Source organism: Rhinoraja longicauda, chromosome 5, assembly GCF_053455715.1.
Source record: "Rhinoraja longicauda isolate Sanriku21f chromosome 5, sRhiLon1.1, whole genome shotgun sequence".
NCBI classification, from domain to species: Eukaryota; Metazoa; Chordata; class Chondrichthyes; order Rajiformes; family Arhynchobatidae; genus Rhinoraja; species Rhinoraja longicauda.
Window position 1 is genome coordinate 5,207,432 of NC_135957.1, and position 22,892 is coordinate 5,230,323.

A 22,892-nucleotide genomic window follows, 5' to 3' on the forward strand; every position below is an offset into this window, starting at 1 on the left:
AAACTTCAGCCATTAATGTGTTAAAGCTGCAATTAACCCAAACAGTATAGAAGTAGATCTAATTAATTTTATTCACACGACATTATTAGCTAAAAATGATATTTGATTTAGTTTATAATGGCAGGCATAAGCTAATGAACTCGCAGTTTTGTTGCAAAGCAAATCTTTTCCATCTTGAATAGTGGAGAATTGCCTCTGGAGGCTGGGGATTGGAAGGATGTCCATGACAGAGCTGTTTGACTCCATTTAATAAACTCCCACAAGACAAGTAAAAGCCATACAATTAGCCAGTGGATGTCAAAGACAGTTGTTATGTATTTCCCTTTTTACAAACGAATATAGTAAATATCAGCCTGAAACGTCACCCATTCCTTCCATCCAGGGATGCTGCCTGTTCCGCTGAGTTACTCCAGCATTTTGTGTCTATCTTCGGTGTAAACCAGCATCTGCAGTTCCTTCCTACACAGTAAATATCAGCATTGTTATACTTTTTTTTAAAAATGTCATTGGTTTTAGTCCCCAATACAAAACCAGTCGCCCTTTCATTGAATCTACTGTATCTCCACAGTCTGACAACTTATATTATTCTACTTTAAATGTAATTTGCCATGTATTCATCTCTTCAACCTCCAAGTCTCTTTATATTTCACTACACGTCCAAAGTTTCTGTCATTCAAGTTTGGAAATTGTGCCCTGTGCTACCGTCAAAGTTATTAATATGTCTTAAGAAAAGCAGTGAAGTGCTGTCTGTTTGCTTACACGCCAAAAAACACGTCCCTGTCACTCTCCCTTTACTGACGCTTCACAATGTTCTCTCTACTTAATGTTAATACCCATGCGATTCTAAGCGCTTCAATCTTGACACAGCTTATGCAGCATTTTATCAAATACCTTTAGAAACAGAATTACACTGGTTTTCTTTAGCTGTCCACTTGCATCTCAAGTTACTGGTGTCCAAATGATTATCACTATGTAAGTAAAAAAAGGAAATGATTTGTGCAGACCATTGAAATCTTCCCTGTCAAGCAAGGGCATAGGGAACTAGAATGTTTAAAGTAGAATAGGGCCAGTTCATGTTCCTCTTCAGTTCACACTTCCGTAATAATAAAACATCTAGCGATAGTATATATTGGAAGTCGGATAGAGTCAGAGCGTGGAAACAGGCTCTTTGACCCAACCTGCCCACCCTGGCCAACATGTCCCAGCTACACTAGTCCCACCTGCCTGCACCTGGGCAATATCCCTCCAAACTTGTCTTATCCATGTACCTGTCTAACTGTTTCTTCAACGTTGGGATGGTCCCAGCCTCAACTGGCAGCTTGTCCCATACGCCCACCACCCTTTGTGTGAAAAAGTTACCCCTCAGATTCCTATTAAATCTTTTCCCCTTCACCTTTAACCTATGTTCGTGCATCTGACCTTACAATCGACCCCTGGACATACCCCACTGAGTCCAATGCCATTCTGAAATGTACTCAACTGCTGAGATAGATGCATTTCATATCTGCTCTCATGGTCTGGGTCTCACCAGCCATAGCAGATGCACATTATCATTCAATTCATTGTGATGCCAGTTTTCATAGAACATGGAGCAGTGCAGCACAAGAACATGCCCTTTGGCCCACAATGTCTGAAGATATGAAGACGATTTTTTTGTAATTGCATTCTCAAGAATAAATCATAAAATGTAAAATATATTTTAATCTCCTTTGCAAACAGACAGATCATTGTCATTTGGTTTACTTAATGGCATCTAATGGAATTTTATGTTTCAGGATATGGCAAAATACAATATCAAGAATTTCAACAATTCTTGTAGACATTCTTGCCATGGAGTTATAGAAACATGTCCTTTGGGCCAGTGAGAGCACATTGACTATTAAGCACCAAAATTAGACACAAAATGCTGGAGTAACTCAGCGGGCCAGGCAATATGGATAGAAGGAATGGGTGATGTTTCTGGTCGAGCATTATATTTGGCACAGACGTTATTACTGGAAGATCTGTTCTTGTGCTGTATTGTTCTATGTTCCATTGTAGTCTCCCAGATTAATCATTCATAATCTCCATAATTATTGGAGTATGTTTCACAAAGTTGCATTATCCGGTTATTGTGCTGTAAGAAAAGATTCATTTGGTAACTGATGCCTGGAGCATGATAGCAGGATGGTGTCTGAAGAAGGATCTCGACCCAAAACTTCACCCATTCCTTCTCTCCAGAGATGCTGCCTGTCTCGCTGAGTTACTCCAGCAATTTGTGTCTTCGGTGTAAACCGCCATCTGCAATTCTTTCCTACACTTGATTCTTAAGCACCTTTTTACATTAATCCCATTTTATTATCCCCATACTCTCATCAATCCCTCTAAATTCTTCAAGTTGGGACACTTTATAGTGGCCAACTATAACTTGTCAACCCATATTTGATTTAGGACATGGGTGGAAACCAGAACACCTGGAAGAAGCTCCAGTGGTTTCTGGGAGAATGTTCCCCATGTTGGGGGAGCCCAGAACCAGGGATCACAGTGTAAGAATAAGGGGGAGGCCATTTAGGACTGAGATGAGGAAAAACTTCTTCACCCAGAAAGTTGTGAATCTGTGAAATTCTCTGCTACAGAAGGCAGTGGAGGCCAATTCACTGGATGTTTTAAAGAGAGAGTTGGATTTAGCTCTTAGGGCTAACGGAATCCAGGGATATGGGCAAAAAGCAGGAACGGGGTACTGATTTTAGATGATCAGCCATGATCATATTGAAAGGTCAAATGGCCTACTCCTGCACTGATTTTTTCTATGTTTCCATGCTTCTATGTTCAAATGCACACAGGCAGCAGCGTTGGAGGACAGGATCAAACCATGTTGCTGGAGATGTGTGGTAGCAACTCCATACCTGTGCCAGTACCATCAATTATCTCAACTGATGGGTTTTGTTAACAAAGTCAGTTATTAATGCAAACAACAATTATGAATGTTTTGTTTTGGGTTTTTTCCAGGAATTATTGGGAATGGATACTTTCAATCTTCTAGAAACTTCATTCCTGATATTAGCAAAGTAATAACAAATCTTGTTGCTACGAGCAGGACCGTCTGGCAGTGGACAAAGGTACTGAAACTGTTATAAAGGGATAGTTTTTTAAAATGCTATGAAAATATTATGAACATGATCATATAAAGTATCAGATCAAACATATTACCTACAAGAGTAAAATAAATTACAACTATTAACAATTGTAACACAAAAACATTTTTCTTAAAAATTATTTGTTATATAGTTGAATTAAGCAATGAGTTTTAAACATTTTTTTCTGATTTGCCTTGGTTAAAAGCAGTATGAAGAGTATATTACAGGACTGAACTAAAATTGGAGTATTGCTTCAACAAAATGGGCAACCGGGACAAAATCAAAATATTTAAAACTAATAAGAATAAATTTTAAAGTCATAGGAGCAGAATTAGGCCATTCGGCCCATCACGTCTACTCCTCCATTCAATCGTGCCTCATCTATCTTTTCCTCTCAACCCCGTTCTTCTGCCTTCTCCCTGTAATTTTTGACACCCTTACTAATCAAGAAACTGCCAATGTTCACTTTAAAAATACTTGGCCTCCACAGCCATCTTTGGTAATGAATTCCACACATTCACCACCCGCTGACTAAAAAAAATTGTCCTCATCTCCTTTCTAAAGGTATGTCCTTTTATTCTGAGGCTGTGCCCTCTGGTCCTAGACTCTATCATTAGAGGAAACATCCTCACCACATCCACCCTATCCAGGCCTTTCGCCATTCGGTAAGGTTCAATGAGGTCCACCCTCATCCCGCTAAACTCCAGCAAACACAGGCCCAATGCTGTCAAAAGCTCATCATACGTTAACCCTGCGTGGGGTAGGCGTCCATTAGAAATGAACACGTTTAAATGGAAATGGAATGGCAATGCACGGCAAGATGCAGAACACCTGCAATTGTGGAACAGATATATAAAATAAAATAATATAAATAAGTAAATAAAAATAAGTAAAAACTTATCTTTGGGCAGTCACGGTGGCGCAGTTGTAAAGTTGCTGCCTTACAGCACTTACAGCGCCGAAGACCCGGGTTTGATCCCGACTATGGGCGCTGTCTGTACAGTTTGTACGTTCTTCCCGTGACCTGTGTGGGTTTTCTCCGAGATCTTCGGTTTCCTCCCACACTCCAAAGACATACAGATTTGTAGGTTAATTGGCTTGGTGTATGTGTAAAATTTTCCCTAGTGTGTGTAGGATAGTGTTAGTGTGCGGGGATCGCTGGTCGGTGCGGACTCGGTGGGTCGAAGGGCCTGTTTCCGCGCTGTATCTCTAAACTAAACTAAAAATAAGCAATAACAAACAGCAATAAACAAAACACTTTGTTAGAAAACAAATACAGTAATTATTACTGAGGCCTGGCTTAATTAATTAGGATTTGAAATTAAATGCCAAGTTTTGGCATTGATAGTCCTCTGGTTAAGGCCAATCATCTCCTCCAGATAAAAGGTTGATGGAGACTTCAACACATTGATGGTCCAAAAGTTTGATCCTCATGTAACAAACTGATAAACACAACAAATGGAGTCAGAGAATTTCCATTCCTCTTTGTTTCTGTTATATTCTACCATCGCTGCAAGATAGTTGTCTTCAAAATGGGATACGCGGTATTATCTGAATGTAGAGTTAGAGTTAGCTTCTTCTGGCATCCTTAAGAATTATTTAAAGTAGACTGGCTCCAGCTATGCCACATATAATGCCATACATTGTGATATGTTAGATGTCTTCAGTGCTGGTGGGGCCATTGGCATTTATGTCATGACCCTCCTGGTCTGTACCAAGGACCAAGCAGGGAGTGATAGATCAGCCATGGTAGAATGGCGTAGACTTGATGGGCCCAATGGCCTAATTCTATTCCGATCACTTATGACCTTTCAGAGTCAGTGCTGGTGAAAACTTTGCAGTCTGATCAAGTGGGTTTTGTGCATCATGATGTTTCAGAGCTGTAGAGAAGAGCCTTGCATCAAGAGTTACAACCTTGCATCAAGAGTTACAACCTTGCATCAAGAGTTACAACCTTGCATCAAGAGTTACAACCTTGCATCAAGAGTTACAACCTTGCATCAAGAGTTTGAGTCTTGAGTCTACATGGGTAGCATTTGATGTCTGGATTTCCTTGTTGATATTAACCCTCTGTGAGACATCATTGCTCAGAAATTAAATGCTGAACAGTCTGCAGCTCCTGGCAGCAGAGTGACACACCAGGTGGAGCTGGTGCCTCCCATCGCCACACACATGGGTTCCATCCTGACCTCGGGTGCTGCCTGTGCTGAATTTGCACGTTCTCCCTGTGACCGTGTGGGCTTCCTCCGGGTGCTCTGATTTCCCCATCACAAACATCCCAAGCGGGTTTGTGTGTTAATTGGCCTCTGTAAAATTGTCCCTAATGTGTAGAGAGCAAATGAAAAAGTGGGATAACATAGAATTACTGTGAACAGGAGATGGATTATCGGTATGGACTCAGTGGGCCGAAGGGATGTTTCCATGTTGTATTTCTAATCCAAATTAAACTGAAACCATTGATTGTGCAATAACTTTGGTTTCAATGTACTGAAGAATCAGGATTAATGTTTGGTTTTAGCAGGGAGACTGTAACGGTTTCCAATCATCCAATGTTTAATACAAATAGCCGCATAGTTGTGGGCAATAAAGTGTCCTGGAGCCAGCCTTTTGGGACCAGTGACCACAGTTCTATATGGTTTTAAATAGTTATGGATGAGGACAGGCAGGTCCACAAGTTAAAATTATGTATTGGGCCAAAGCCAACTTTGATGGTTCAGATAGTAACTCACTAAAGTTGTTTGCAGACGAGGGAACATCTGGGAAGTGGCATGCTTAAAAAGTGTGATTATGAGAGTTTAAGGCATGCATGTTTCTGTTAGTGAACGACAAGGCAGGTGGGAATAAGGAAGCATGGATGACAAGCGAAATTAATGCTCTGGTCAGGAATAAGAAGGAGGCATCGGGCAGGTGCAGGCAGCTGGGATCAAGTGATTCCCTGGAGGAGTTTTTGGACCTGAGGAATCTACTTAAGAGGAAAGTCAGGATGGCATGAGATGGCTCTGGCAGATAACATTAAGGAAAATCCAAAGAGGTTTTATAACCAAGGTCTTCAATGGGTATTTCTCCGTTTTTTACCATGGAGAAAGATAGGAAGACTGGGGAGTTTGGAAAATTAACAGCTGTCTTGAGGACAGTCCGTGTCACAGTTGAGGAGGTGCTGAATGCCTTAAGGTGTATGTAGGTAGATAAATCTCCCAAGCCTGATCAGATATATCCGATGCAACAGTGGGAAGTTGGAGAAGAAATTGCAGAAGCATCACTGAGGTGCCGGAAGAATGGAGGATGGCAACTCTATTTAAGACAGGATGCAAAGCCTGGGAACTATAGACCAGTGAGCCGAACATCTGCAGTAGGCAAATGGTAGGGGGAGCATTCTGAGAGCTACGATATATATGCATTTATATGCATTAGCAAAGGGTGATGGTTAAAGGTTGTTTTTTAGATTGGATGCCTGTGACTAGTGGCGCTGGGCCCATTGCCATTTGTGGTCTATATCAATCATTTGGATGAGAATGTACAAAGCATGATTAGTAAGTTTGCAGATAACACTAAAGTGTGTGGTATCGTAGATCGTGAAGATGGTCGTCAAGTATTACAGCAGGATCTTGATCAGCTCATTAAGTGGGCTGAGGAATGGTTAATGGAATTTAATGGAGATAATTGCCATGTGTTGCATTTTGGGGAAGTCAAACTAGCACAGGACCTTCACAGTGAATGGTAGAACCCTGGGAAGTCTTGTAGAGCAGAGGAATATAGGAATCCGTGTACATAGTTCCCTGAAAGTGGTGTCATCAGGAGATAGGGTGGCACCTCGTACTTTACACGGGGGATACAGACGAGAAAAGCAGCATGTAAATCAAAAAGTGCATAAGTCACACATGTGCCACGCGTCTAAATAAATGAAAGTAAATCACATCATACAACGTTATCAAGCTTTCCCTTGAAAGCTTTACGATGCTTTAACTAAAATGCATGATGCCAACCGTTGGAGCATAAAACTAAGAGAATTACCCGTTTGTGGTCCGTGATTAGAAAAATATATCCCAAAGGCAGATACAATTAAACATGTAACCTAACAGCTGCAGGCAATCATTTGAGTTTTCTTTCTGTTCATCAAAACTGAACTTACAGGATAACTTTGAAAGCTGATAGGTAAGTTTGCCAAGCATAAAGTTGAGAACGATATTTGGAAAATAGGAGTGTGTGAATTAAAATTCGGGAGCAATTAGACAAGCATGTTATTCTAAAAACGTGTAAATGAAGAAGGCGTAAACACAAGGTGCCTGTAGAGAAGTTGGCATGTTATGTTGCAGTTGGTGAGGTCACATTTGTAGTATTGTGTTCAGTATTGGTCATCCTGTTATATAAGGATGTCGTAAAGCTGGAAAGGGTGCAGAGAAGATTTACTAAGATGTTGCCAGGACCTCAGGGTCTGAGGTGTAGAGAGAGGTTGAGCAAGCTAGGACTTTATTCTTTGGAGTGCATGAGGCTCTTATACAAGTGTATAAAATCATGAGGGCTGGGTGCACAGTCTTTTACCCAGAGTAGGGGAATCAAGAACCAGAAGGTGAGAGAGGAAGGATTTAATAGGAACCTGAGGGGCAACAGAGGATGGTGGGTGTATAGAAGTGGTTGAGGCAGGAACTATAAAAACATTTAAAGTGCATTTGGACAGGTACATAGATAGGAAAGGTATGTAGGGATGTGGGACTAACAGGGATGAGGCATCTTGGTCCACGCGGACAAGTTGGGCTTCAGGGTCTGTCTTCATGCTGTATGGCCCGAAGTCTGGAATGTCTATATTTGCATATATTAAAGGAGTCCAGGAAGAGATAGCAGGACCACATCATTGATAATTTGTTAATAGAAGGTGACTTGCCAGGGAATTGACATATAATTTACATCATGCCAAAATTTAAAAGGAGATATAAGAGGGATATAATGTGCTCATGAACTCTAGACCCATCAGCTAAACATTGGTGATTAGGAAAAATAATTAAATCTTTATTCTGATAATAAGGAATGTAATAGGCAGTCACGAGCAAGGAAGATTCTTCTTGATGTTTGGGTTGGTTTTGGAGTGGTAACAGAAATAAATGAAAAGAAGAGGCAAGAGCGAGTGGCATTTTTGGATTTAGTTTAATGGGATAAAGTTGGACGCAGCACAGTGGCGTTGCCAGTAGAGCTGCTGCCTCACAGTGCCAGATGCCTGGCTCCATTCTGACCTGAAGTGTGAAGTTTGCATGTTTTTCCTGTGACTGTGTGGATTTCCTTCGGGTTATCCAGTTTCTCACACCCCAAAAATGTGCTGGTTTGTTGGTTAATTGGCCTCTGTAAAATTGACCCCAATGTATGAGGAGTGCATGAGAAAGTGGGTTAATGTAGAACTAGTGTGAACGGGTGAACAAAGGTCAGCATGGACTCAGTAGGCCAAAGACTGTTTCCCTGCTGCATCTCTAAACTCTAAACATGAAAAGAGCACGAGTGTAGAGGACCTAGGCTGTGGCGATGATTATTCTATTATATTTAACACTGTGGCTGAAAAGAGTAACCTAAAACAGGACTAAAAACTCTAAGTTGGTGAGAACAGTCACAATAGAATGAAAACACTCAAAAGTGAACTGAAATGAGTTGTTTTAAGGTAAATCAATATCAGAGCAATTCAAGAGAGAGAACCACAGATTCAGCTGTTTGTAAAAAAGATAACAGATGGAACTGCCACATCTAGAGAACTTGGATAAAAAGTTGTAAAGAGAATAAGATGAGGCAATAAAAGGAAGTTTAAGTCAGATATCATAAGGTCGTAAGGTCATAAGTGATAGGAGCAGAATGAGGCCATTCGGCCCATCAAGTCTGCTCCGCCATTCAATCATGCTGATCTATCTCTCCTTTCTAACCCCGTTCTCCAGCCTTCTCCCCACGACCTCTGACACCTGTAGCGGTCATATCATGGCTGTAGCTTACTTTTAGAATGTAGACTTGTTGTAAATCTTGAAAATGTATCTTTTTTTCCAGGTTAAAATGCTGCCCACTCCAGCTAAATTTCATTATATCTTTAATCTGAGGGATCTATCTCGCATCTGGCAGGGAATGCTGACCATTAAAGCTGAAGAGTGCTCCAATCTAGAAACACTGCTGGGTTTGTTCAATCATGAATGTAACAGAGTCATTGCAGACAGGTAATTACAGCATAATGCAGATCATGTAGGTAACTTCTCGAGTAGAATTGGTTTTACTTTGTCTTGGAATTCTCATAAAGTCATTGCAAACTAGATGGTAAGTTTATTTTGAACTTCGGATGGGATTTACTTGCATTTGGAAGAAATGGGATATTAGGGGCTTTGTCTGTGGCAGGTCATGTCTTACTAACTTGATGGAGTTTTTGAAGAGATGACGAAGGTGATCGATAAGTGTAGTGCAATGGGTGATGTCTACATGGATATTACTGAGGTATTTGATTAAATTCTGCATGATAAGCTGATTTAGAATATGGGACCCATGGTGACTTGGTAGTTTGGATTCAGAACTGTCTAACGCAAAGAAGACAAGGTAGTGGTGGAAGGATGTTATTCTGGCTGGAGGTCAATGAGCGGCGGTGTTCTGCAGGGACTGTCCTTTACCTTTGTGTAGGAAAGAACTGCAGATGCTGGTTTAAACCGAAAATAGGCACTAAAAGCTGGGGTAACTCAGCGGGTCAGACAGCATCTCTGGCGGTGACGTTTCGGGTCGAGACCCTTCTTCAGACTGAGAGTCAGGGGAGAGGGAAACGAGAGATATAGACAGTGATATAGAGATATAGAACAAATGAATGAAAGATATGAAAAAAAGTAACAATGATAAAGGAAACAAGCCATTGTTAGCTGTGGCCTAGGTGAAAATGAGTTGCAGACAATGAGACTCAACAAGACGACTTTGAAGCTGGTATGACTTGGATGGGGGAGGGATGGAGAGAGAAGGGATGCAAGGGTTACTTGAAGTTGGAGAAAAAAAATATTCATACCGCTGGGTTGTAAGCTGCCCAAGCGAAATATGAGATGTTGTTCCTCCAATTTGTATTTGGCCTCACTCTGACAATGGAGGAGGCCCAGGACAGAAAGGTCAGGGTGGGAATGGGAAGGGAAATGAAAGTGTTTGGCAACCGGAAGATCAGGTAGGTTCAGGTGTTCAGCGAAACGATCGCCCAGTCTACGTTTGGTCACGCCGATGTATAAGAGTCCACACCTTGAACAACGGATACAGTAGATGAGGTTGGAGGAGGTGCAAGTGAACCTCTGCCCAACTTGAAAGGACTTTTATTGTTTGTAATATATATGCTTACGACTTGGATGTAAATGTGGATTGGTTGATTAATAAGTTTGGCAAAAAAATTGGTGGAGTTGTGGACAGTAAGGCTACAGCAGTATATAAATCAGTTCCAGATATAGGTGGAGAAATGGCAGATGAAGTTTATTCTGAGCAAGTATGAGGTGATGCACTTTGGGAGATAAAATGTAAGAGGAAAGTGTACAGTTATTGGCAAGACCCTAAAGGTGTAGAAGGATCTTGGAGTCCAAGTCTATTGTTTCCTGAAAGGGACAACACAAGTGGGGGGTAGAATGATAAAGAAGGCAAGTGCCATGCTTGCCTTCATTGGTTAAGGCAATGAGCATTAGAATCAGGAAGTCATGTGGCAGCTTTATGAAACTTTGATTCGGCCCCATTTGGAGTATTGTGAGCTGTTCTGATTGTTCCATTAGGATGTGGAGGCATTGGAGAGGGTGCAGAAGTTCTCCAGAATGCAGCCTGGATGAGAGGGTGTTGGCTATAAGGAGAGGTTGGGCAAACTTGGGTTGCTTTCTCTGGAGCTTCAGAGGAGACTTGATCTGAGTTTATAAAATTATAAGAGGCATGGACAGAGTAGGCAGTCAGAACCTTTTTCTCAGGATGGAAATGTCAAAGACTAAAGGGCGTAACATTAAGGTGAGAGGGGCAAAGTTGAAAGGAAATGTGTGGGTCAAGCCTTTTACACAGAGTGGTGGGTGCCTGGAATACGCTGGCAGGGGTGGTAGTGGAAGTAGATACGATAGAGGCTTTTACATGGGTACATGGATATGCAAGGAATGAATGGATATGAATTATGTGCAAGTAGAGGAGATTAACGGCATTGTTTTCAGCACACACCAGCAGGGGGTGCAGCACACACCAGCAGGGGGTGCAGCACACACCAGCAGGGGGAGCAGCACACACCAGCAGGGGGCGCAGCACACACCAGCAGGGGGCGCAGCACACAACAGCAGGGGGCGCAGCACACACCAGCAGGGGGCGCAGCACACACCAGCAGGGGGCGCAGCACACACCAGCAGGGGGCGCAGCACACACCAGCAGGGGGCGTAGCACACACCAGCAGGGGGCGCAGCACACACCAGCAGGGGGCGCAGCACACACCAGCAGGGGGCGCAGCACACACCAGCAGGGGGCGCAGCACACACCAGCAGGGGGCGCAGCACACACCAGCAGGGGGCGCAGCACACACCAGCAGGGGGTGCAGCACACACCAGCAGGGGGAGCAGCACACACCAGCAGGGGGCGCAGCACACACCAGCAGGGGGCGCAGCACACACCAGCAGGGGGCGCAGCACACACCAGCAGGGGGTGCACACGGTGGTGCAGCAGTAGAGTTGTTGCCATGCACGCCAAAGACCCACGTTTGATCCTGACGACAGGTGCTGTCTGTACGGAGTTTCTACATTCCCCCCGTGACCTGTGTGGGTTTTCCCTGTGATCTCTTCATTTCCTCCCCCACTCCAAAGATGTAAAGGTTTTAGGTTAATTGACTTGGTATAATTGTAAATTGTCCCCCGTGCGTGTAGTATAGCGTTAATGTGCGGGGGTCGCTGGTTGGCGCGGACTCGGTGGGTGTATCGTTTCCAAGCTGTATCTCTAAACTAAACTAAACAAACAATGTTCCTGTGCTGTACTATTCTATGTTCTGTGTACAATCTTAAAGCCCGTGAACCCTTACAACTTACACAGACAACTATGTATCACCATGGTGTCATCCCAATCGAGATGTGCCCCTTGTTCTAACCACCCTCTCCCAGAATCTCTGCAATTTAAAACAATTTTTAAAATTCCATTGAATGATAGCATATAATGTGCAATGGCACAAGAAGGTAGCTCAGTATCATGTTCTTCAGGGCAATGAGAGATAAGAAATATATGTTGGCCTTGTATCTGACATCCTCAACTTATAAACACAATATAAATACAGAATACAGAATACAGAGCCTTTATTTGTCATTCGGTACCGAGGTACCGAACAAAATTACGTTACCAGCAGACACACAAAAAAAAGAAACACAAGACACATGACCCCAACACAAACATCCATCACAGTGACTCCAAACACCCTCTCACTGTGATGGAGGCAACAAAACTTCCACTCTCTTCCCCATGCCCAAGTCCCCGCGGCCGAGCCGCAACGGGCGCTGAAACATCCCGCGGCCGAGCCGGGCTATGGAAGGCCCCGCGGCCATACCGTGCGCAGCTAAGTCCCGTGGCCGAGCCGCGCCGGGCGATGGAAGGCCCCGCGGCCGAGCCGCACCAGTGATGTAAAGACCCGCGGCCGAGCCGCGCCGAGCGATGTTAGGCCCCGCGGCTGAGCCGCGCCGGGCGATGGAAGGCCCCGCGGCCGAGCCGCGCCGGGCAATGTTAGGCCCCGCGGCTGAGCCGCGCCGGGCGATGTTAGGTCCCGCGGCTGAGCCGCGCCGGGCAATGGAAGGCCCCGCGGCCGAGCCGCACCAGTGATGTAAAGTCCCGCGGCCAAGCCGCACCAGGCGATGGAAGGCCCCGCGGCCGAGCCGCACCAGGCGCTGAACCGTCCCGCAGCCGTACCGGGCGAAGGAAGGCCCCGCGGCCGAGCCGCACCAGGCACTGTTAAGTCCAGCGGCCAAGCCGCACCGAGCGATGGAAGGCCCCGCGGGCGATGGAAGGCCCCGCGTTTTTTATTTATTTTTTTAGCGCAAACGGAGGTACGACTCGGAAAGGGTCGCATCTCCGTTGAGGAAGAGATTTTTTTAAAGGTTTCCCCCACCACCCCCCACATATACACAGCTAAAGATAGGCTATTTCATATATCTAACACTAACAAATAGACAAAGAAAGAAGAAAGACAAACAGACTGCCGGCCGGCGAGCCGTCATGAGGATGTCAGCAGGGCTGGAGGGCATGAGTTGTAAGGAGAGTCTGGAAAGGCTGGAACATTATTTCCCTGGAGCATAGGATGCTGAGGAGTAACCCTATTGAGGCAGATATAATTGCGAGGGGCATGGATAAGATGAATGGTCATTGCATTTTCCCAGGACCAAAGAGATTAAAAGGGGAAGGCTGCGGTTTAAAGTGAGAGGGGAAAGATTTAAAAGCGACCAGAAGGGTGACTTTTTCACATGGAGGGCAATGGGTATTTGGAATGCATTGCCAGAGGAACATGTAAAGGCAAGTGCAATGGCAACATTTAAAAGACATTTACATAGGCACATGGATAAGAAAGGTTTAGAGGGATTTGGATCAAAAGCTAGCAAATGGGACTAGCTCAGGTGGACCACATTCGCATTGGACAAGTTGGGACGAAGAGCCTGTGTTCATGCTCTATAACTATGACTCGATGTGCCATCTGCTCCCGCAATAATTAGAACACTTTAATACGGGCGGCACAGTGGCGCAGTGGTAGAGCCACTGTCTTACATCGCCAGAGACCCGGGTTCAATCCTGACTGCGGGTGTTGTCTGTACGGAGTTTGTACGTTCTCCCTGTGACCTATGTGGGTTTTCTCTGAGATCTTCAGTTTCCTCCCACACTCCAAAGATGTACAGGTTTGTAGGTTAATTGGCCTGGTTTAAATGTAAATTGTCCCTAGTGTGTGTAAGACAGTGTTAATGTGTGGCGATTGATGGGCCGAAGGGCCTGTTTCTGCTATATCTCTAAACTAAATAGACAATTTTGTTAAAATCATATTTACCACAAATTATACACCCTAAAAGGATATGCACAATGTTTTATGATTCATGTTATATACTATTTTTTTCCTTAATACAGTTAGTTATGATTAATATGGCTTTTATGCTGTATTAGGTTTGTAAATTTTGAAGATAAAGAATGGTTTGAAAACGCAGTATCTCGTGCTGTTGGAGATAAACTTGGAGGGGAAATGGCTGCCAAACTTCTTGAAGAGCCATATTTTGTTGACTTTCTTCGTGAAATGCCAGACCCAACTGGGGAAGAACCTGAAGATTATGTATTCGTTGTTCCGAAAATCTACGAACTGGTACATCATAGAATTGTCAGCTTTATTGTGATTTTCTTCCTCCTGCTATTGAGTCCCTATAAAAATTGAAACTTCCAGTTTTACTCAACTTCACTTCCCCATATCCCCTTCCTTAACCACATCTCTTTTTATTCCTTCCCTAAAATTTGCTTTTATTTTTCCTGTTGAATCCATTTACACAAAATTGCCAAGAGAATTAGGATACAGAACTATCAAAACCACAAATATCGTTTCCTAAACCTAGGAGGCCAAGGGTTCTATTCCAAACCCTGTCCAGATTATTGCTTCAGTCAGGGGAAACTGAGAAACATCCTAGCCATCAGCTTGAACTAGAAGACCAAAGCTTGGCCATAATTTGACTAACCCATTCAATCATTTATGTAAATCACAGATATTATTGTCCCAATTACAGACAGTCTGCCATTTTATCAGCAGCACTCAGAGAATGAAAAAAACACAACGGCAAGAGCCCAAACAAAATGTCGTAGGGGCCACAGTTTAAGAATAAGGGGTAGGCCATTTAGAACTGAGATGAGGAAAAACTTTTTCAGTCAGAGTTGTAAATCTGTGGAATTCTCTGCCTCAGAAGGCAGTGGAGGCCAATTCTCTGAATGCATTGAAGAGAGAGCTAGATAGAGCTCTTAAGGATAGCGGAGTCAGGGGGTATGGGGAGAAGGCAGGAACGGGGTACTGATTGAGAATGATCAGCCATGATCACATTGAATGGTGGTGCCGGCTCGAAGAGCCGAATGGCCGCCTCCTGCACCTATTGTCTATTGAACTGCAGATGCTGGTTTAAATCGAAGATAGACACAAAATGCTGGAGTAACTCAGCGGGACAGGCAGCATCTCTGGAGAGAAGGAATGGGTGACAGGCAGCATTCCTTCTATCCACAGATGCTGCCTGTCCCGCCTGAGTTACTCCAGCATTTTAAGTGTTGAGAGCACGAAGCAACCTGAAGGAATGCCTTGGAAGTGAAAAGAGCGTTTTTGCTTCCTTGGGCCTTCTGATGCATTATATTTTCAAATAAAGAAACTGTTTTATACCTGCCAGACCTTTCCTTGGCTGTGGGGGACAGCTGAAAATCTTAATTTTGGATCGTAAAACCTTTTAAATGAAGGTTCCATGGGAATCTGTGCTGATTCTTGCACCAAATATTTTGGTGCTGATCACGTGACATAGGTTGGGAAAGGGATGAGATTCTGTAGGTTGTCACCGGTGCTGACTTTGGTGAATTCCATTGGCGACTACCTACGTCAACCGGCGACAGGTACCGGAGACCAAAATGACGTGAATTGTTTTCAGTTGTCGCCGACACGGTCGTAGCTTGTCGCGGGTAGACGTGGGTTGACTTGGGTTGTCGTAGGTTGCCGCCTGTGAGGTCGTAGGTTGTCGTAGGTGCGGTCATAGGTGGATGTCCTAGTCGCGACGATTGGGTTGTCGGTAGCTTGCCATAGCTTGACGTCGACTAGGTGGTATGTTGTTGTAGCTTGTTGTAGACATTGTCGTAGGGGGGGGTCCAGTCGACGTTTTTTCGGCGAACTGCTACGACAATTGCAGTTGCTAGCAGTCGCCTAAAAAAACGCCTAAGTGGGACAGGCCCCTTAGAGCCTGCATCAGTACTTGGAACTATGATGTTGTGGTCATTATAGAGACTTGGTTGTGAGAGGGACAGCACTGACAGCTCAATGGTTATCCCTCAGGATCATATTAAATCTTTCCCCTCTCACCTTAAAGCCTTGACCTGTAGTTCTTAATTTTCCTGCCCACGGAAAAAGACTGCGCATTCACCCTATCTATTCCTCTCATGCTTTTATACACCTCAGTAAGATTACCCCTCCATCTCCTGCACTCCAAGGAATAAAGTGCTTGCCTGCCCGACCTCTCCCTATATCTTGGGCCCTCAAGTCTCGGCAACATCCTCGGAAATCTTCTCTGCACTTTGTCCAGCTTGATGGCATCTTTCCTATAGCAGGGTGGCCAAACCTGAACACAGTATTGCAAGTGCAACCTCACCAACCTCTTGTACAACTGTAACATGGTGTTTCAACCTCTGTACAAATTCCCTGATTGATGAAGATCAACATCCACTTTCACTTGTAGTCTCGATACTTGTGCTCCAGCTCCCTCCCGGGGTGCCACCGTTCACTGTGACAGTCCCTCCCTCATCTGACTTCACTCAAAGCACATCTCACGCATCTCTGACGTTGATTAGCCATTCCTCGTCTCACTCACCCAGCTAATCAAGGTCCTGCTGTAATTCATCATCACCGTCTTCACAGTCTATGCTACCACCTATTTCAGTGTCATCCCTAGAGTTACTAATCATTCCTTGTACATTCCCATCAAAATTGTTGATATAGAAGGCAAACAATAATGGGCCCAACATTTCATCCCTCAGGCACACTAGTCATGATCTCCAGTCTGATAAATAACCTTCCATCACCACCCTCTGCTTCCTACCATCTTGCTAATTCTGTGTCTTGGCGGCACAGTGGCGCATCGGTAGAGTTGCTGCCTTACAGCGAATGCAGCACCGGAGACCCGGGTTCAATCCCGACTACGGGCGCTGTCTGTATGGAGTTTGTACGTTCTCCCCGTGACCTGTGTGGGTTTTCTCCAAGATCATCGGTTTCCTCCTACACTCATTGGACGTGCAAGTTTGTGAGTTAATTGGCTTGTTTCACGTATAAATTGTGCCTCGTGTGTGTAGGATAGTGTTAATGTGTGGGGATCGCTGGTTGTCGTGGACCCGGTGGGCTGAAGGGCCTGTTTCCATGCTGAATCTCTAAACTAAACTAAAGCTCTCATGCGATCCAATCTTCTCAAGAAGCTTACCATGTGGAGCCTAATCAGGCTGATCCAGAAGATGAAAATACATGGGATTAACAGTAACGAACTCCCTCCCACAAGATCCTCAGTCCCCTAGTATTTCTGAGAGATTGTTTGGGTCTTTCTTAATGAAAGTAAGGTTCAAAGTGAAGGGGAAAAGATTTAATAGGAATCCGAGGGGTAATTTTGCTGAAGTCCATGAGGACCGGTTCCTCAGATCCACATTCATCAATACTTTTTAGAGTGTTAGGGTGATACAGTGTGGAAACAAGCCCTTCAGCCCAACTTTCCCACACTGGCCAACATGTCCTTGCTACAGTAGTCCCACTTGCCTGCGCTTGGTCCATATCCCTCCAAACCTGTCCTATCCAGGTACCTGTCTAACTGTTTCTTAAATGTTGGGATAGTCCCTGCCTCTACTACCTCTTCTGGCAGCTTGTTCCATACACCCACCACCTTCTGTGTGAAAAGAAATACCCCTCGGATTCCTATTAAATTTTATCCCCTTCACTTTGAACCTTAAGGGCCTGTCCCACTTAGGCGATTTTTTAGGCGACTGCCGGCAACTGTCAAAGTCGTAACAGATCGGCAAAATTTTATTTTACCCTACGACAATGGCCACGACAATGCCGAGTCAGGTCGAGATTACACCGTCTTCGGAAACATTGCGAAATTCCCACGCTGTCAATGCTTCTCCGGCGTCCTAATTTTTGCTGAAATCACTGACAAGTCGGGAAATACTTAAGAGTTTTGAAATATAACATCTTGCCCGGGTTACTTGAAAACCAAGCTTCACGGTAACAAGGCACGGTAACACGGTAACTGGATTGACTTCCAGTTTCCTAATAGCAGTATTAAGAAATTTAATTTAAAAAGTGGTTAAATGGATTTTTGTGCAGAGTGTGGGCATTCTCTGAAAATGTACGGGAGATGCATATCTGGTTTCTGGGTTGCATATCTGGGTTGGGAGCCTACTTTAAATGTAATCGCTGATGGCCATAAGCATCGCGAAAATCCCCACGCTTACCTGACCGTCAACCTGTCGCCTACAATCTATCTGTCAAATGTCCTGAAGGTAAATAAATTGGTTAAGCACAAGTATTTTATGGTATCTTCAAATGACTTTACTTAATTTAATATTATGTGCTTCTAAATGCATCTAAGAGAACCTAGCAAACCTGGGGACAGCATGCGACAGCGCCCACAATAAGCAATGATACCTGGTGACAAGCCAGCTGTCGCCGAGAAATTTCATACCGGTTGATTTCTCAGCGACGCGCCGAGATCCACTACGATTCTTTGAAGACTCCTCTCACGATCATGCCCACGACACCCCGGCGAACTGTCGGCGACAGCCTAGCCGCCGGCAGTCGCCTTAAAATCACCTAAGTGGGACAGGCCCTTTACTTTCACTAAGTAAGACCCAAACAATCTCTCAGAAATACTAGGGGACAGGATCTAGTGGGAGGGAGTTCAAGTCACTGTTAATCTCATGTATTTTCATCTTCTGGATCAGCCTGATCAAATATCTTACTACAAACCATGCAGCCAACGTCCACCACCCTACCTACCCTCATTGATCACTGTCGTCACCCCATCAGAAATCTCAATCAAGTTCCTAAGACACAACCTGCCGTGATCAAAGCCATGCTGACTGTCCCTAATTAAACCATGATCTGCCAAATGGGTGTGAATCCTGTCCCAAAGAGTCCTTTCCAATAGCTTCCCTATCATTGACCTGAGGCTCACTGGCCTTTAATTCCATGGATTCTCTCCACTTCTCTTCTTAAATAAAGGAACAACATTAGTCAAGTCAAGTCAAGTCAATTTTATTTGTATAGCACATTTAAAAACAACCCACGTTGACCAAAGTGCTGCACATCTGATTAGGAAAAAAAAAAAAAAAGAAACATACAGTGGCAGGCAGTCAAACACAACGGAGCGGCCATCTTGAACAGAATGTTTAACTAAAGCAGAATGGTGTCCCGAGGCCGCGCCGCACCGGGCGATGGAAGGTCCCGCGGAAGAGACCTCGTCTGTGGCGAGAGAAGATGCAAGGATCTTTGCCAAGATTCATGCAATCTCTCTTGCATCTCCCAATAACCTGGGTTAAATCTCAACAGGTCCTGGGGATTTATCCACCTTGATGATCTTCAACAGCCCCAGTGTCTCCTCCTTCTGAATCTCAAAATGTATGAGTATTCTCCACACTGATGACACCGTCCTCCATGTCCTTCTTCTTGGTGAAAACAGATGCAAAGTATTTGTTCAGTACCTCGCCAACATCCCCAGACTCCATGCAAAATTCCTTCCTTTATCCTTCTGCAGTCCTATCCACTCCCCGGTTATCCTCTTGGTTTTAATGTCGGAATAAAAAGCTTTGGGTCTTTCTTTAATCCATTCTCCAAGATCTTGTCTTGAAAATGTATTAGTATTCTCCACACTGATGTCACTGTTAGCAAGTTTGCTGATTTTACAAAAGTGTGTGGTTTTGCAGATAGTGAAGATGGTTGTGAAAGATTGCAGCAGAATCTGGTCCATATCCCCCCTCCCCAAACCTGTCCTATCCATGTACCTGTCTAACTGTTTCTTAAATGTAAGGATAGTACCTCCTCTGGCAGTTTGTTCCATACACCCACCTCCTTTTGTGTGAAAAAGTAACCCTTCAGATTCCTATTAAATCTTTTTCCCTTCACCTTAAACCTATGTCCTCTGGTCCTCAATTCTCCTACTCTAGACATGAGACTCTGTGCATCTACCCAATCTATTCCTCTCATGATTTTGTACACCTCAATAAGATCAGTACTCATCCTGCACTCCAAGGAATAGTATCCCAGCCTACTCAACCTCTCCCTATAGCTCAGACCCTGTAGTCCTGGCAACATCCTTGTAAATCTTCTCTGTACCTTTTCCAGCTTGACAACATCTTTTCTATAACATGGTGCCCAGAACTGAACATAATACTCTAAATGCAGCCTCACCAACGTCTTATACAACTGCAATATGACCTCCCAACTTCTATATTTAATATTTTGACTGATGAAGGTCAATGCTCCAAATACCTATCTACCTGTGACTCCACCTTCAAGGAATCGTGCATCTGCACTCCTGGGTCCCTCTGCTCTACAACACTCCCCAGAGCCCTATCATTTAAAGTGTCGGTCCTGTCCATGTTAGACTTCCCAAAATGCAACATCTCACATTTCTCTGTACTAAATTCCATCAACCATTCCTCAGCCCACCTGGCCAAATCGGTCCAGATCCTGCTGCAATCTTTCACAACCATCTTCACTATCTGCAAAACGACTCACTTTTGTATCATCAGCAAACTTGCTAATCTTGCCGTGTATGTTCTCATCCCAATCATTGATATAGATGACAAACAGTAACGGGCCCAGCACCAAACCCTGAGGCACACCACTAGTTAAAGACCTCCAGTCCGAGAAGCAACCTTCCACCATCACCATCTGCTTCCTTCCACAAAGCCAATTTTCTATCCATTCAGCTAAAGGGCCTGTCCCACTTAGGTGATTTTAAGGCGACTGCCTGCGACTAGGCTGTCACTGACAGTTCACCGGGGTGTCGCGGGCATGATCGTGAGGAGTCTTCAAAGAATCGTAGTGGATCTCGGCACGTCGCTGAGAAATCAACCGGTATGAAATTTCTTGCCGACAGCTGGCTTGTCGCCAGGTATCGTTGCTTATTGCGGGCGCTGTCGCACGCTGTCCCCAGGTTTGCTAGGTTGTCTTAGATGCATTTAGAAGCACGTAATATTAAATTAAGTAAAGTCATTTGAAGATACAATAAAATACTTGTGTTTAGCCAATTTATTTATCGTCAGGACATTTGACAGGTAGATTGGAGGCGACAGGTTGACGGTCAGGTAAGCGTGGGAATTTCGCGATGCTTATGGCCATCAGCGATTACATTTAAAGTAGGCTCCCAACCCAGATATGCAACCCAGAAACCAGATATGCATCTTCTGTACATTTTCAGAGAATGCCCACACTCTGCACCACGTTTAAAATTAAATTTCTTAATACTGCTATTACTAAACTGGAAGTCAATCCAGTTACCGTGTTACCGTGCCTTGTTACCGTGATGCTTGGTTTTCAAGTAACCCGGGCAAGATGTTATATTTCAAAACACTTAAGTACTTCCCGACTTGTCAGTGCTTTCAGCGAAAATTAGGACGTTGGAGAAGCACTGATAAGCGTGGGAATTTTGCGATGTTTCCGAAGACGGTGTAATCTCGACCTGACTCGGCATTGTCGTGGCCATTGTCGTAGGGTAAAAGAAAATTTTGGCGATCTGTTACGACTTTGACAGTCGCCTAAAAAATTGCCTAAGTGGGACAGGCCCTTGTATCTCTCCTTGGATCCCGTGCGATCTAATCTTCCAGAGCAGCCTACCATGCGGAACCTTGTCAGTTCTAGGAATGCAACCCCCTCATCATAATGTAACCATCACCTGTATATCACTGGGCTCTGTATTTTCTGCTTTAGTACGCCCACTTCTTTGGTTAGGTTTTACAGGGTTATGGGAAAAGAGCAGAGGTAGACTCAGAATGGTGGAGTAACTCAGCGGGACAGGCGGCAACTCTGGAGAAAAGGAATGGGTGACGTTTCGGGTTGAGACCCTTCTTCAGACTGATAAAGATAATGAGTGATTTGCTGTACTTTGGTGCTGGCACCAACATGGTGGATTGAATGACCTCATTCTGTAGCATTTCAATTATATGATTCCAGGAATCTTCATCTCAAAAGTGAACCTCTTCTCCATCTTCTGAATTGCTGATCGACCTGGATCTCTACCTGCCCTTGTTTGATCCTTTGTGTCTTTAATGCAACAATCTGTGTCCACAGGACACTGAGCTGATTGATCACCACATTCATATGCATGCATTGCAATTCAGTTATACCATTATACATTTCCCAACAAAGCGAAATGAGATAAGAGTTTTTTAGCCTTTCCACCTTAAAAATGAATTTTACAGCTTGGTCTTGCTCCAGGCAGAACATACAACCTACCTCCTGTAATTATTTTTCAAAATGTAGCTGAAATGGTAAGGATCTTACAACAGAGTCCTCCCCTCTGAGTCATCATGTATTGCTGCACTTTGAATCATCATGCATTCTTTGATGCAGGACAATGGAAAATCAGCGACCTGTGTTTCATCATTTTGTTGTGTAAAGTAATAAATACATTTTGCAAGAACAAGTGCTATGATGGAGTAAATGTAGGCTTCAGAAAGAACAAACTACTACCAGTTCTGTGATAGATGTCATTTGTCATTATCTTTATGATAATAGACAATAGGTGCAGAAGTAGGCCATTCGGCCCTTCGAGCCAACACCGCCATTCAATGTGATCATGGCTGATCATCCACAATCAGTACCCCGTTCCTGCCCTCTCCCCATACCCCCTGACTCCACTATCACTAAGAGCTCTATCTAACTCTCTCTTGAAAGCATCCAGAGAATCAGCCTCCACTGCCTTCTGAGGCAGAGAATTCCACAGATTTACAACTCTCTGACTGAATTTTTTTTCTTCATCTCTGTTCTAAATGGCCTACCCCTTATTCTTAAACTGTGGCCCGTGGTTCTTGATGTTAACTTTGATATTCTAATGGTTGTAATCA

The 22,892-nt window shown here is 44.1% G+C and overlaps 1 protein-coding gene across 1 annotated transcript in view; it reads left to right on the forward strand.

The window, feature by feature from the left end:
* The window catches only part of LOC144593828 (dynein axonemal heavy chain 8-like), a 460,724-nt gene that overhangs the window by 298,111 nt on the left and 139,721 nt on the right, over positions 1-22,892 (forward strand). The window contains 3 exon segments of the mRNA XM_078399946.1: positions 2,989-3,098; positions 9,132-9,295; positions 14,226-14,418. Of these exon segments, the coding sequence (XP_078256072.1) occupies positions 2,989-3,098; positions 9,132-9,295; positions 14,226-14,418 (467 nt within the window).